The 16377-nt window shown below is 38.8% G+C and overlaps 1 protein-coding gene across 6 annotated transcripts in view; it reads right to left on the minus strand.

Annotated features, from left to right (window-relative positions):
• Positions 1-14868, minus strand: part of triqk (triple QxxK/R motif containing) — a 33000-nt gene extending 18132 nt beyond the window's left edge. For 2 of the 6 annotated variants that reach the window (XR_003974536.1, XM_030347063.1), the window contains exons 1-2: positions 14700-14868; positions 11025-11116 (exon numbers count right to left, since the gene is read on the minus strand). Coding sequence is in view for 2 of the 6 variants with exons in the window: in XM_030347063.1 (XP_030202923.1) it covers positions 11025-11091 (67 nt within the window). In the remaining 4 variants the exon portion in view is untranslated. Of the gene's footprint in view, positions 1-9754; positions 10039-10310; positions 10418-11024; positions 11120-14699 lie in introns of those variants that run through there. The other 4 variants (XR_003974534.1, XR_003974533.1, XR_003974535.1 and 1 more) reach the window with 4 other exon arrangements.
• Positions 14869-16377: the final 1509 nt, after the last annotated feature.

The raw sequence follows: 16377 nt of genomic DNA on the forward strand, positions 1-16377 counted from the left end.
CGTCTCCAACGGCCACTACACCTTTCTTTACCACCCTGTTAAAGATTTGCTTATTTGCCGTCCTAGACATTGGTTTGCGAGGTGTGTGCATGATTGCGGAGGTGCTGGTGGCTATGTGTCATTAGCTAGATAGATCTCACTGAACCCCCAATCAAAGGTACATACTCGATATAGCATGCTATTCATCCGCTCAGCAGGGCGGATGGAGCTAGGTCGCTGTTTGTGCTCCAGATTTGAAATGGCTGCCCCTTTACTTACTAAGTATAGAATATGAATACTATAGTATAAGAATCCACAAAAAAAAATAATATGCAAGAAAATCATTGGAAAGTTTGTCGGTAATATGTCATTTACCAAACTGGGTTCACCCAGCTTGGTAAACAGCTTCAAAGGTTTCTTTCAGCAAAAAGTGGGATCCTACCATGCCATTGGTATGGAATGAAAACAAAAAGAACTATTTCAGTTATTGTAAGAAGGCGTCATTAAGAAACAATAGATACTTACAAATAGATGTGTCAATATTTAACCATAGTGTGAGTGACTAAGACAACCCAACAGACAAGCGCCTTTGGTGCAATAAAAGAAACAAAGAACAAGCTCAGTCCGACGGTGACACCCAGGAGAAGATATACTTTTTTTTGTATTTGTATTAACTGAAAAATACCTTGATTATAAGTATTAATAGTAGAACCCAAAGAGAAACATGTCGACCTCACAAGTGGGACTTCTGACTTGCCCAACAGTCTGTGTCTAATTCACATTAAGCCAGGGGCGCCTCATTTGGTCATTAACTGTTCAGGGGGAAATACAACATTGGTCTTTAATCATCGTCACTTTATTATTTCCATTTAAAAGAGTGAAAGAAATATATAAATGACAGACTTGGACTATTTCCAAAGTTATAGTTACAAGTTGTTTGGTAAATAACAACAATGGTTGCTCAACCAGCTAACCACTGGTATAGAGTAAAGCCCTTTTGTATTTTTCGAGGATGCCCAAGGGAGATACCGGCACCTCACTACAGTGAGTAGGTATTAACTAGTGTGTCGAGTTCTGTCTCTGATGATGATGTGAATTGATAAAGGGACTCTGGGGGTGACGGTGATTTAGCTCAACAACTAACGGCGACCGCCGCTGATGGGCATTGAATTACCCTCCCGTTTATGATTTCAAATTACCACGTACACCCTGTTTCGTTCCTGGGGAGACACGGGTTTGTGCTGTACAAAACAACAACACTTTCTCATCACATCCTCTCGCTCTATTTACCCCACCCCCACTAGTTTTTTCATTCCTTTTTTAAATTTCCTGCTGTTCAACAGTTCACAGAAATTGCCTGTAAGCTGCGTTCTTTCAAATGAAAACGAAGGAGAAGAATGAGAAAAAAACACAACATGGGGAGTCGGCAGAAAGGCAGAATGACAAAAAGCACCTAAACATCCCTGACCCTGTCCCTGATTTTTCAAATTGATGAGATGTGTTTTTGAAGAAGAAAATAAAACCACAGAGGGAAGAAAGAAAGAAAAGCAAGGGACATCCAGTGGTGCTGGCAGGGGATGCTGAAGTAGAGATGAGCTTGTTATGTGCTTTCTCGTATTTGGCGAACCTGCCGGGTTTAGCACAATGCCGTGCGGTTAAGGGATCTCTGGGGGCTAAATAATCCCATTTTGCCGCCAAAATGAGAGCCTGGAAAACCGTTAGAGCTGCATTATGAGAATCAAGCCCTTGCTGTTTGGAAGAGTAAACAAGATGAAGAATTACTCAATGGGGTATTATGAAGTTGACACAGCCAAAAACGTTGTGTTCGGTGTCCTTTGGACAATTTCGTATTTTTCTATATTTAAACTAGTGCTGTCAGTTAAACGCGTTATTAACGGCGTTAACGCAAACAAATTTTAACAGCGTTAATTTTTTTTATCAGCCGATTAACGCAATTCTTTTTTTTTTTTAATTTGTAATTTTTTTGCCTCAAAACAAAGAAGCAGTAGTCTGACTGCTATGTTCAAGGCAGTATGTTTGTATGTTCATTGTTTAATTGCACTATAGGCATTTTGTTTGCATTGTCCTGTTTTGATCAGTATATGGCAATGTTGTTATCAATAAAAAAACATTTGCACAAGGCAAGCCGATGCACTTCTCCATGTTGATGAGAGCATTAAAAAGAAAAAAATGAATGGGACAAAGAAATCAAGGGATATTTAGCATAGAAAAAAAAATGCTGTAAACTACTATGTAAACTATGACATTAATGTGATTAATCGCGATTAAATATTTTAATCGCTTGACCGCACTAGTTTAAACAAATACATAAATGAACATAAACGTCCTGCAACACAATATGTCACTTCCGTAATCCTCCATCTTTAAGAATAAATCTTTAAGAATCTTTAAAAAAAAGAGGAGTTCTTTATTTGTCTAGTGCTCAACAAAAACAGGAAATAGAAGTCATTGCTGGCAAAACAATTGTTGTGTTCGAAGGATTTAATTATGAATTATGTGTTGAATAGCCATACGTCTGGTTGACTGACAGCCGTAAGGCCTGCGATTGGCCTGCTTTGTAGTTCCTGCTGTGTTTGTGCCCATAGTATAGATGGAGCAGATCACAGATGGAATCGTTGAGGAGGATTTCAAATATGTACATTTTTATGACACATCAGCTCCACGTTATAAAGACCACCAGATGTCTCTGAATTTTTGACAAGAAATCCTTCCGATGGTCTGTGGGCGATCCAACGACCCAGAACCATAAATGCTTATTGTCACGTATGAGGGGCCGTCTGGGACAGAATTCATACTTGGTCTTAAACACACTATTATTGATTGATTGATTGATTGTCTTTATTTCGAACATGCAAGCAATAAAAAAACATGATTATTAATCAATTAATGATTATCAATTGATTATTAATAGATGAAATAAAAAATAAAAGAGACAACCAAAAAAAAACACAAAAGAAGTAAAATTAAAAAAAAAAAACTTTCTACATGCTCGAAAGGGGGTAGGAGGAAGTAAAAAAACGTATCTAGTCCTACCCCTTAATAGATCAATTTAGCTTGGATAGATGTCACCAACATGTCAGTATAATACAAGCTATAATAATAATGCATACAAATATGAATACAGAATAATTGTGTGTATATATATACGTATATATATATCTACGTATATTTATAAATAGTCAATATAATCACACACAAATATTGTAAACAATTATATATATAATTGTAAACAATTATATATATATATATATATATATATATATATATATATATATACTATAAACAATTTATATTACATTATAAATACTAGAGCTGTCAGTTAAACGCGTTATTAACGGCGTTAACGCAAACCAAATTTAACGGCGTTAAATTTTTTATTGCGCGATTAACGCAATTATTTTATAAAAAAAATATATATATATATATTTTTTTTTTTTTTTCTTTGGCTCAAAACAAAGAAGCAGTAGCCTGACTGCTATGTTCAAATTACATTTGTTCAAAGCAGTCGTTTAATTGCACTATAGGCTCTTTTTTTGTATCGTCCTGTTTTGATCAGTGTATATGCCAATGTTGTTATCAATAAAAAATCATTTGCACAAGGCAAGCCGATGCACTTCACCATGTTGATAAGAGAATTAAAATGAGAAGAATTATGGGACAAAAAAATCAAGGGATATTTAGCATAGAAAAATTATTTGCGATTAATCGCGATTAATTAGAGTTAACTATGACATCAATGCGATTAATCACGATTAAATATTTTAATCGCTTGACAGCTCTAATAAATACCTATACATGTATATTATAAGTTACTATATATAAAGATATTACAAATATAAATACAAATACCATGTATATTACAAAACTACAGTCTACATATGTCAATGTTACAGAGGCTTTTCTAAATTTCTGTACTTTGTGAAGATGACGTCTTTATATTTGTTTTTGAACTGTCTTATGCTTTGGCTTTTCTGTACTTCCACACTTAACTTATTCCACAATTTAACTCCGTAGATGCTGATACAAAAGCTCTTTTTCGTTGTGCGTTTGTGGTGGACCTTGAAGTTCAGCTGTCCCCTTAACTTATAACGTCCCTCCCTTTCAGAAAACATTGCCTGTATGTTTTTTGGTAGCATATCATTTCTGGCTTTGAAGATTGTTTGGGCAGTTTTGAATTCAACCAGATCAGGAAATTTGAGAGTTTTGGACTGTATGAATAGTTGATTAGCATGTTCATGATAAGTTACATCATGGATTATTCTAATGGCTCACTTCTGAAGAATACACAACGGTTGTAAAGAGCTTTTGTATGTGTTTCCCCAGATTTCTGAACAGTAATACAAATATGGTAATATTAATGAGTTATAAAGAATATGGAGTGATTTATTATTCAGGAAGTGCTTGGCTTTGCACAGGACTGAGATGCTTCTTGATAGTTTGGTTTGTATGTGTTTTATATGAGGTTTCCAGCAAATTTTGTCGTCAATGACTACCCCTAGAAATTTGTTTTCATATACCCTTTCTAAGTTTACACCCTCTATTTGTACCTCAATGTTTTCCGATTTTTTACAGTTTCCAAATATCATAATTTTAGTTTTATTTAGGTTTAGAGATAACTTATTTCTGTCAAACCATTTTTTAGACTACTAATCTCTACGGTCAATGTCGACAGAAGTTGCTGCAAATTTTCCCCAGAAACCAGTATATTTGTGTCATCTGCAAAAAGTATGAATTTCAGAGATTTCGATACGTTGCAAATATCATTGATATACATGTTAAATAACATTGGTCCCAGCACTGACCCCTGCATAACCCCACACACAATGTCCAAGCATTCTGACTTAAATCCATCCATCATCACAAATTGTTGCCTTATCTCTAATTAGCTCCTCACCCAATTCAAAACTACCCCCCGGATCCCATATTGTTCTAGTTTTGTAATTAATATATTGTGATTTATAGTATCAAATGCTTTTTTTAAGTCTATAAATGTCCCGATCGCAAATTTCTTATTGTCCGTGGCGTTAGTGATTTCTTCTGTGAGTTCTGTTAAGGCTAGTGCTGTTGACCGGTTTGTTCTGAATCCATATTGACTGTCGGTGAGTAATTTGTATTTATCTATGAATTTGCATAATCTGTCATTAAAGAGAATTTTTTCAAGAATTTTAGAGAATTGTGGGAGCAGAGAGATTGGCCTATAATTTGTGAAGTGGTGTTTATTGCCAGTTTTGTACATCGGTATGACTTTGGCTGTTTTCATTTTATTAGGAAATTGTCCAGTTTGGAATGACAGGTTACAGATGTGTGCTAATGGTTTAGAGATACCCGTAATTACCCTTTTGACAGTTTTTATGTCAATGTCATCACAATCAATGGAAGTTTTGTTTTTGCATTTGTTTACAACATCTATAATTTTTTTTTTCAAGAACAGGATTGAGGTACATTGAGCTGGTGTTTCTCTTAATAGGTGTATCATCATGGGCTAAAGTATCTGTCATAGGTATTTTTTCCGCTAAATTTGGTCCAATGTTTACAAAATAATTAAACTGATTAACCACCTCTTCCATTTTATTAATTTTTTTATCATTTTTGCTGAAATACTGGGGGTAAGTGATATGTCTCGGGGTATCTCTAATCACATTATTTAATATGGTCCATATGCTTTTAATATTATTTTTATTATTTTCTAATATTGTACTATAATATTCTTTTTTACATATTCTGATAATACTTGTTAACTTATTTTTGTATTTCTTATATTTATTTTCTGCTTCCTTAGTTCTGTGTTTGACAAATTATCTTTATAGAGTGTTCTTTTTTTTACAAGCATTTTGTAATCCTTTTGAGATCCATGGATCATTTTTATGTTTATTTTTTCTGCTGTCTTCCCTAACTGGACAATTTTTATCATATAACTGTTTGAAAGATTTCCCAAACTTATCATATGCTATATTCACATCATTTTCTTTATATATTGAGTCCCAGTCATATGCAATCAAATTGTTTTCTAATGCAATCATAGATTCCTCTGTTCTGACTCGTCTGTATTGTGGTCTGATGTCTTTGGAGGTTTTATTGTAGTTGCAGTTATAGACAATAAATACAGGTAAATGGTCAGTGATGTCATTTATTAATAATCCACTTATTATGTTGTTATCTAGGACGTTTGTGAAAATGTTGTCAATTAACGTGGCACAGTGTGAGGTGATTCGACTGGGTCTAGTTATTTTAGGGTACAGACTGAGACTGTATAAGGTGTTAATGAATTTGTCTGTCATTCTGTGCTTGTTTGGGTTCAGAAGGTCAATATTGTAGTCTCCGCAGATAAACATGGTTTTATGGTTTGTTTTTGTAAATTTTTCTGCAACCCAGTTAATGAAATAATCTATATTGGAGCCTGGAGTTCTGTACATGCAACTCACAATGATGTTTTTCGTTTTTTCCATTAATATTTCAATTTTAACACATTCAAAATCATAATTTATCACTGTTGACATGTTCTCTACTACCTTGTAGGTGAGATTTTTATCTACAAACAAATCCACACCACCTCCATTCTTGTTTTCTCTGTTTTTACAAATCATTTCGTACCCTTCGAGTTCAAAGTCCATGCCCCTTTCATTGTTAATCCAGGTTTCTGTAATGGCAATAATGTTGAATGGCTGCGAGAATTGTCCGAGGTAATACTTTATGTTGTGAAAATTTGCATACAGGCTTCTGCTATTGAAATGAATGATTGAAAGTTTATGACTGGTCTTGATGGTATTATTGAATTGCTCTTCATTGTAGTATCGGCAGTCAACGATCGGCCTTGGTCATTCACCTCCAGGTTTCCCTGTGCGATGGGCCCTCTCCACCTCCACGTCCTGCTGCAGCTGTAGCATCTCAGCCAGCACCTTCTTTACTTTTTCCTCTGCCTCTGCCCAGGTCTCTCCTGGTGATTCAGCGATGCCATCAAACACCAGGTTGTTGCGTCTGGACTGTCCCTCGAGGTACTCCATCTTGTCTGTGGCAACCAGCAGACTCTCACACATTTTCTGTCTGGGTTGCACTGCGTTATATAATCTCGCATATACACCAGTATACTCATACACACACAATATTATACTCCTTTTACATGTATGTATGAGAGTGTATAGCAGTGTATGTGAGAGAGTATAGTAGTGTATGTGAGATAGTATAGTAGTGTATGTGAGAGAGAATAGTAGTGTATGTAAGAGAGTAAAGTAGTGTGTGTGAGAGTATAGATGTTTATGCAAGAGAATATAGTAGTGTGTGTGAGAGAGTATAGTTGTAAATGCAAGAGATTTTGAGTGAAACGGGAGAGAGTTTGAATGAAAAGGAAGTGAGTTTGAATGAAACGGAAGGGAGTTTGAATGAAAAGGAAGTGAGTTTGATTCCTCACTTCATGAATGGCTGACCGAAGAGACGGTAGCTTCTGGCGCTCAAAATACTGCGCTGTCATTTCACTCTTGAATCTCCAGTGATGTTGTTATGATGCGTTCGCACCAAAAAGATATTTGGTCACTTGTTCGCGTGGTCGCCTGATTTTGAGAGAGACTTCCTCTTGTGACTGCCAGTTCATTCTCAACCATGGCCAGTCTTTACGTGTTGTGGAAGTACCAGAGACGTCGTAAAAACCGACGCAGTCGTTAAGGATTCATAATATCAACCGTTCCATAAAATATTCTAATCTAGAACACTTCGGGAGCTCCGGCGGGGGGTCCTGGAGCTCTATATCTATCTGTATAATATAATATAACGGCCAAAAGCTGTGTTCGCCTCTGGATGATATCATGAATCTTCACGACTGCGTCGGGTTCTCGGACGTCTCTGGTCCTTCCACATCAATCTGAAGTCCAGATTGAACCACGACAAGGAGGAGGAAGGGATTGTTGCCGTTTGCAGCCTCTCAGAGCTCCTCCGGCGAGGAGGTGCAGGAGGTTCCGCCGCCCCCCGGCGCTGAGCTCCCGGTCCCCGCCAGAGGAGCTCCGGGAGTCCGCAAACGTCAACAATGCCCTTTCTCCCCCATGTCGTGGTTCAATTGTAATAACCACGGCAGAGGCAGTGAATGAAATATTGCTTAGACAGCGATTTATTAGATACCACCGCCAATAAACCGTTGGAACACACCCAAGACCGTTAACCAAGACAACGCCAGTAACCACAACAAATCCTGCAAAGGCGAAACCCCACGAGAGCTCCCCCGCTAAGGCCCACCCGAATCTCCCAAACCTTGTTACCCTACAATATTATATTATAAAGATATCTATAGATTATATAATTTTACAGTATTAAGATATAGAGCTCCTAGACTCACGCCGGAGTTCCCCGGAGGTTTCTAGATTAGAATATTTTATGGAACGGGTGATATTATGAATCCTAAACGTCTGCGTCGTTTTTTCTGACGTCTCTGGTACTTCCACAACAGGTAGAGACCGGCCATGGTTGAGAATGAACTGCCGGTCACAAGAGGAAGCCTCTCTCAAACTCAGGCGGCCACGTGAGCAGCATGACAACATCACTGGAGATTCAAGAGTGACATGACAGCATAGTATTTTGAGCGCCAGAAGATACCGCCTCTTCTGTCAGCCAATCAGGAACTAAGGCATCAAACTCACTTCCGTTTCAGTCAAACTCTCTCACACACAGTACTATACTCTCTCACATACATTACTATTCTCGCTCACGTACACTATTATACTCTCTCACAAACAATACTATTCTCTCTCTCACACACACTACTATATTCTCTTTCATAAACAACTATACTCTCTCACATACACTACTATACTCTCTCACATACCCAAGTATACTCTCTCACATACACTACTATACTCTCTCACATACACTGCTATACTCTAACATACACTACTATTCTCTCTCATATACACTACTATACTCTCTCACATACCCAACTATACTCTCTCACATACACTACTATTCTCTCTCATATACACTACCCTACTCTCTCACATACCCAACTATACTCTCTCACATACACTACTATACTCTCTCTCATACACGACTATACACTCTCATACATACATACATGTAAAAGGAGTATAATAGTGTGTGTGTATGAGTATAGTGGTGTATATGCAAGATTATAATAGTGTTTGTAAGACCAAGTATGAATTCTGTCCCAGGCGGCCCCTCATAGTCACGCGGTGTATACGACAGAATGACCTTCGCGGAAAAACACAGCCAAGACTTTTAACCAAACCCTTTCTCTCTGCATTTCAACATGATCGAGTTTGCCACTGGCCAAGCCGTGGCTGCTCACCACAGAGCAGTGAAAACAAAAACAACCTAACAAGAGACATATGATCTGAGCCCTTGTTTCCAGTACGCCACAGCTGGCACGCTGAAGGGGACAGCACCAGTGATTGATTCCCAGCATATTGCCCTTGTGATCGGATGGGCAAATAGAAGACACTGAATGTCCCCTGGATCGGTGCGGTATTTAACGTTGACAGAACAGACTCTGACGCTATGCACAGTGGAGCCGTGCTTATCAGTTGGGATAACACAGATTCACATATTTGCCCACAACCCCTCAACTCGAGCACCTCATCACTAATGAGCCGAACAAGTCAATCGGCTTAGGTGGTACCCATCTACAACATTTTAACTGATAACCATACCGATACCTGGAATTCAGTACCAGAACCCAACAATACCTTCCTTTGGTACTTTGATCTCTCTGTAAAATTTTCTTTTTTTACTTCAGTCATAGAAGATAAGTTCAAACTTTTCAATTTCAATACTGCTTTTTATTTAAATTTTTTTGAACACCACACAAAATAAAACCCCTCTCCATCACCCAAACCCGTCCCCACAACCTGGAGCCTCACACAGTCTGTCCCTGAAGCACGAGACTTCGGTCGTGTGGATCATGTTCAGGCACAAGTGATATCCTTCCCAAGTTCGAGGAGGAGCATGGAGTGACTCTGGCGGGGGAACAACGTCTCCGGCGCCTGGTTGAGGGTGTAACCACTGTGACCCAAGGGCCGGTTGAAAGTGGGACATGGTGACCTGTTGATGAAAGCAAGAGTGTTCAAAGCATGACTCCCCAGCTGATGATTACTGATGCTTATAACTACAATACAAAATAGTGCAATAATATATTTGAATTTAATAAATATATGATGCACAGCAAGGTGAAAACATAAACCACCATTTAATACCTAGTGCTTCGTGTTTGAATATCAGGAGTGTTGCTAGCACTTGTAAGTATGCTAAGCTAAAAGACGTTAAAAAGCACAGATATCTGCAAAAAGCATTGATCCAACTATCTAATGAATTACCTGGAGATGTCGATGCCTCTGTTTCCTTATCTATGGAGGGTTGAACTTCTTCTTCTAGCTGCAGGCGTGCTAACGTTACCCGCGGCTGTTGCATATCAAACTTAAGGCTGTCAAAAACAGAATACTTAGTATTTCAATTTACTTCAATTTGGCCCGGTGTTTCTTGAGTTTAGACGTGATTCCCTGCCCAGCTTGGCATCTGACATCTAGCAACGAGCATCGTCTGCGTCCAGCTTTGAAAGTGTAAACAACACTTCAGACAGGTAGGTTCACTACTGCCCTGACTGTTTTGGAATGCACCCCATGAACTGAATCTGCAGCATGATCTCTCACCCACTAGATTCAGTCTCAGCCTTTTAAGTACCGAAATTCGGGATGGTTTGATTTAACCTGGAATTCTGTAGTACCAACATTAGATTTGATTTTTGTATTTAGTAATATACAAAAGAACAGCAAAGGTAGTCAAACCTAGTCTCCCACAGAATTCATGAAATGACCCATAGCAACATCTAAGCCACCAATCATATTGCAGATCAATGCATTAATTATTCAATCTTAATTTGCGTATGACCAAAGCATCCATTGAAGCAGAGGATAATAGAAGCAGCACAAGGCCTGGATATATATACATTTACATCTGCCATATGCTTCGACCCTTGTTGGTGAAACACATTCTATGAAACTAATAACAGGAGGCCAGTGTAGTAGACTTACCAATCTGTTTGCGGTACTGATCCATTTGTAATTTGGTTGCACTGGCATCCTTCCTCCCCATTTTCATTCCTCACTTTGTGAACTGAAGAAATCTGCTGAAAAAAAGACACAAATCTTTATAATGTGTCTTTCACATGTGTATTGCTGCAAATGAATGCACAGATGGTATTGTTGTTGTCAAATGAGATGTCAGATACAACTGCATCGCAATAGGAATAAAAATTGAAATATTAAAGACTTTGTATATGTTCTGGGAAATTACAAAGAAATGGACCAATCACAAATAGATTGGAAACCCAATAAGGAACAGTGACCAGGAAACCAAACAGCATTGTAATACCCCACAAACTTATACTAAACACAGTTAATTTGATTCACAATCATTTATAAACAGAGACTCTTCTGTTTTTGATCAAGCAGATGGCTTATGTGTTTTGCCTACTTCCTATCCATTTAATTTACCCTGACATCACTTCTATTCACACTGTCTTTGAATACCGTGTCAACTCACAGGTGACATCAAAAGGAATAGGAGAAGGGCGAAGGAACACGCTCAAAACAATGGTTCCCCCACATCTATTTTAAACGGGTGACTAGAGAATACATCCACTTGCGCGTGTGTTCAAAGAAGCAGGACTACACAGGATAGTCTGGTGGCTAGGGAGTTTAACTACCAGCCGATAGGAACTGGGTTTGATCCACATATTAACTAATTCTTAGGCATCCATTGAATAAGATGCATAACCTGCTCCTCAATGACATGTATCTGATTACACTGGAAGCCCTTTGGATAACAAGCATTTGATCGTAGACCAAAACAAATGAGCAAATATTTATTCGGCTCTCCCCTTTGCATATTGACATTGTAGTATTATGTGTGTGCTTTATCATTCATTCAGTGCGTCCTGCTTTTTAAGTGACCACTGCTCTTTGTATTTTGAACAGGCTCAGCAACAACACCGCATCGATCTATACTGCTGGCCTTTTGTTAAAATAGTGGAAAAAGAGAGTGTGAGTTGAAGCCTGCGGTTCCTGGAGATATTGAAACCCTCCTGACCTATTCTCCAGCTGTAGGACCTCAACACACTGCTGACATGAAGGACCTCAACACACTCCTCAACACTCTGCTGATCTGATATCTAATGCTTTCAGCATTTAGCACAGGACAATTGGCCCCTTTTAATTGTGTATGCATTTTTTAATTAAAAGTAGGAGTAATTCCATTTGAGGGCAAGACAGAGGAAAATAAATCTTTTCAGGTGCACACAGCAGAGAAAGTAATTGTGAAAGACGAGAAGAGTGAATACTGAAAGGAAAGTAAAAAAAAGAAAGATATCTTCACACATTCAAGGAGAACGGGACAGTGGCAGTGAGAGTCTGGGGTTGTGACCGGGAAATAGAAGACAGAGAGAGAGAGAGAGAGAATCTGCATGTTCAAGAAGCGTGGCTGGCAGCAGGTGTGAGCTGACGGCTCCTCCCGGCCCCCATGTGACGACCCGAAAGTCTGCCTGTGGACATTGAGCAAGATGTCCCAACACCCAGCCTGTTCCTTCATCACACCTTAAGGGTGGTGTATTGAAATTAGTGGCATCTAGCAGAACTTACTTGGCAGAAATGGAATATAACATTCATTTGTATGTTTTAATAAGGTTACAATCCCATTAAAGTAAGGAATTGTATATTTTTTTGCGTTACCTTGGAACGCACCCTTTATCGACATGTGGAGGGTCTCCTCTGCCCAAGAGCCCACCATGTTTCAACAGAGCCCAGAACTGGCAAATGTTTAATTACATCATAAACACCATCGTATGTGTTAGGTAGAACCTACCTTATAATGAGTATTGTAGACTAAACAACAAACTAAAAATTATGAATCTATCAAGGAACCTCATCACTTGACACTTGGCTGATCCAAGCTGTCATAGATGATGACATGAATACCTAAGGAAACCTTACAGGCAAGGAGGTGAGGGTCCAAACAGGAAAAGAAAAAGGGAAAAACATAGAATTGTCAAAAAAAGTCAGCAGGACTGAATGGAAAGGTGAGAAATTGAAAGGAGCATCTCCTCTTGGTCATGATGTAATGTTTGAACAGGATCAGAGCACGCTCAGTATGGCAGGTCAAGTTCACACACACACACACACACACACACACACACTTAGGATGTACTTACTGACGTGTGCTTGAGGAGGCTAATAGTGCACAAACACTACTTTTCGAGGGGAAACGCATTTCAATAAAGGACAACCACTAGAGATTCAGACAGAATTTGAAATAGTCCAAAGTCCCAAGTCACTGTGGTGAGAATCAAGCAAGTCACAAGTCAAGTCATTGCTCAGGTCAAGCAAGTCACAAGTCAAGTCATACAAAAATCTGATGATCTAACCCAGTTTCCACATTTAAAAATCGGTAAAGAGAGTGGTTCATTTTACTTCAACATTAACAATAACAATGTCTTAACAATAACAATAACTCAAACTATTCAAAACATTCCAAAACCATTATGTGCATAGTTTGAAAATGTTTTTTATGATCATTACCTCCAACCTATGAACAGAATCAAATAGAACCTCTAGGTAGCTGTATACGACAACAGATCAAGTCAATCACTCAATCTCCCTACATGTTGTAGAATATTATTTGCAACACATGGCATCAGACATGAAAAAAAAGAATATTTCAAAAGTAATATCACATACACATACTGTAGGAAGGGGAAATAGTAATACACAAGCCTGAAAGCTGGTAGCAATCTTGCTGCCTCGCAACATACATCGACTTACAATGCATTGCATTTGCAAAAAAATAATTTGACAGTACTTTGTCACTGAGTTCTGAATGATGCGGTCACATTATCACCCCACCATGGCTGAACACATGTTCAACAGGTGCACTTGATGCAGGGACTGCTATATCTCGTACCTCCACCTTGAACAAAAATACACTTAAACCCACTGAGTTAGAAGTAGCCTACTGACATGAAAATTAAACAAGTTAATCATCTGTGGAACGGGCAGGGCTCGAAAAACTCCAGCCAATGATTTTCAGAAACACAGTAAGTACGTCAATCAAACGGTCGCACTGCACTCCCCCTCCCCCCGCGCGTGACCTCTTCGTGCACGTACTCAAAGCTCGTGACTCAGAGCAAGCTTCTGTTTGTTGTTATCCTGCGGTAGCTATTTTAGCTAGTTTACTAGCTAATCCACATTTGGACCTAGCGCTAGAATACAACCCTAAACTCCAACCTAGCTAGCCTGCCCTGGCCCACTCTCGCGCATCTGTGTTCGCGCTCTTGTGTGATTGCGCGTCCATGTACTTGGAATGGGTGGAGTCAGAGTCAGCGTTGAAGTAGAGTGGGTAGGACCATTTGAGTTGCGTCTTTTCAAAATCTGCTGGCGTATCGCAAATCACATATCCAACCTATAATATAACTTTAGAAAAGTCCTTTCGAGTCATCTGTCTCAAGTCTAAGTCAAGTCTCAAGTCATGAAGACCAAGTCAAAGTCAAGTCGAGTCTTTTATCAGTGTTAGTCAAGCAAGTCTCAAGACCTCAAATTTGCGACTCGAGTCTGACTCGAGTCAAGTCATGTGACTCGAGTCCCCCATGTCTGGAAATATGTAAATAACCTTAAAACGTAAACGAGCCATAGAACTGCAATCAGAAACATACGTACGCTGAAACTACTGGTTCTTGCAGTGTTGTCTACGCGGTGAATCTTTGCATTATAAATTAACTGTTAACGTTTGGTCACTCTCGTGATAAGCAGACGGACGGGTATGTTGCACTTTGAACATCAGTTCTCCACGTAGTGCAGTCGGCTTCCTGGTTACGCGTCAGTCTCGACGACTGACGGGTATTTCCTCCATTCAGATGAATGGGCGGAGTTTTAAAACGAGCACATTGAATACCATGAAAACGTCACAACAATGATGGCCGACCCCCCTGGGAAATTATTCAGAATGAAATATAAATGATGTAGGCCTACTACTCTTCAAATTAGAAATATAAAATAAATAACATAAAAGTAAAATATATAGATAATGCTAAAGTAAATAATCCCGAGGGATGTCTAATCTATCTTGTTTCCTTCTCAAGGAGAACAAGTTAATTATTTAGCAGTTGAAGAGAAAGCCGTTTATGTGTAGATTTATCTGTGTTGTGTAAGTGTTTGACTATTCCTTTGTTAGTAACTTATTAAATCAATGGTTTGGCTTGGGCCATGGCTGTGCCTCTCTCTGATCTGTATCCTCTGGTCAATCTTCGCATGTGAAATAACAGCTTCAGTGGATCGAGAAGAGGCCACATTTAGGGCTCAGGATACTAAAAAAAAACAGATGAACACATTTGTGCAGTACATCTGAAGTTAGTGAAGTGTTCAGCAAGACGCTAACCCTCTTATAGTCTTCACATCCAAAAACCTAATCATAGAACGGTTCTCATTGCTATTTTCTGTTTCCCATCACTTAACAGTGAGATTTGGGTTTTTCTTTTGTTTACTGTGTTGAAGTCTATTTCCCGTTAATTGCATGCAGCCTCATTGCTGCCCGGGGTGTAGATTACTGGGTAACTCGCCCCTGCTTGCAACTTATTGGAGTTTTAAAATGATTTCCTGCTCTCCCCTGGGAAGGCCATTTGCATGCCACACAGCAGTAACTAATAGACCTAGATGTAATCTTCTCATAATGTGCCGGCTAATGCATTACTTACTATGAGTCCGTGGTCGATAGTGAGCCCTTTAACACCACTCCTTAATGGGAGCACAAGTGCCCAAGTGACATTTGTCAATGGAGGGTTTTGTTGTGCAGTAAATTGACACAGGGGAACTTTGTAGCGAGTTCAACTTAAAGGCTGTTTCAACATTACACGGATGACATGAAATGACATGTAAATGCCCTTTTATGGAGTGTTTTCTATCGCCAACTGAAAATAATCTCTGTATTACAAAGAGCCCCTTTGTGTTTTTAAGGATTAAAAATGAAATGCTAAAGGCAGTGACCGATTGGAATTCAGTTGGTTTGAGGTGAAGCAAAGGAAAGTTTTAGTTTGGTTAGTTAGAGCAGACAGATCCACGCAGAGCTGGTGGGCTCACAAACACTTCATCAAGCACACATGGACTTTTTTGTTGTTTCAGTTATAATGCATATATTTTGTTGTTAACATGAATAGAAATTGAAAATTTATCCAATGATTTATGACAATACAAAGTAAGGCGCTTTTAAGGTGTTTTACTGTAGAGCCACTATATTAACCAACCGGACGGTTAACTGTTACAACGGCAGCATCAGGCAACAGCTTTGTTTTAAATGAGTGAATACAGAAAGTGTTGTCCTGATATGGCCACTGAAATCAGC

The sequence above is a fragment of the Gadus morhua genome, chromosome 22, assembly GCF_902167405.1.
Source record: "Gadus morhua chromosome 22, gadMor3.0, whole genome shotgun sequence".
Lineage (NCBI taxonomy): Eukaryota > Metazoa > Chordata > Actinopteri > Gadiformes > Gadidae > Gadus > Gadus morhua.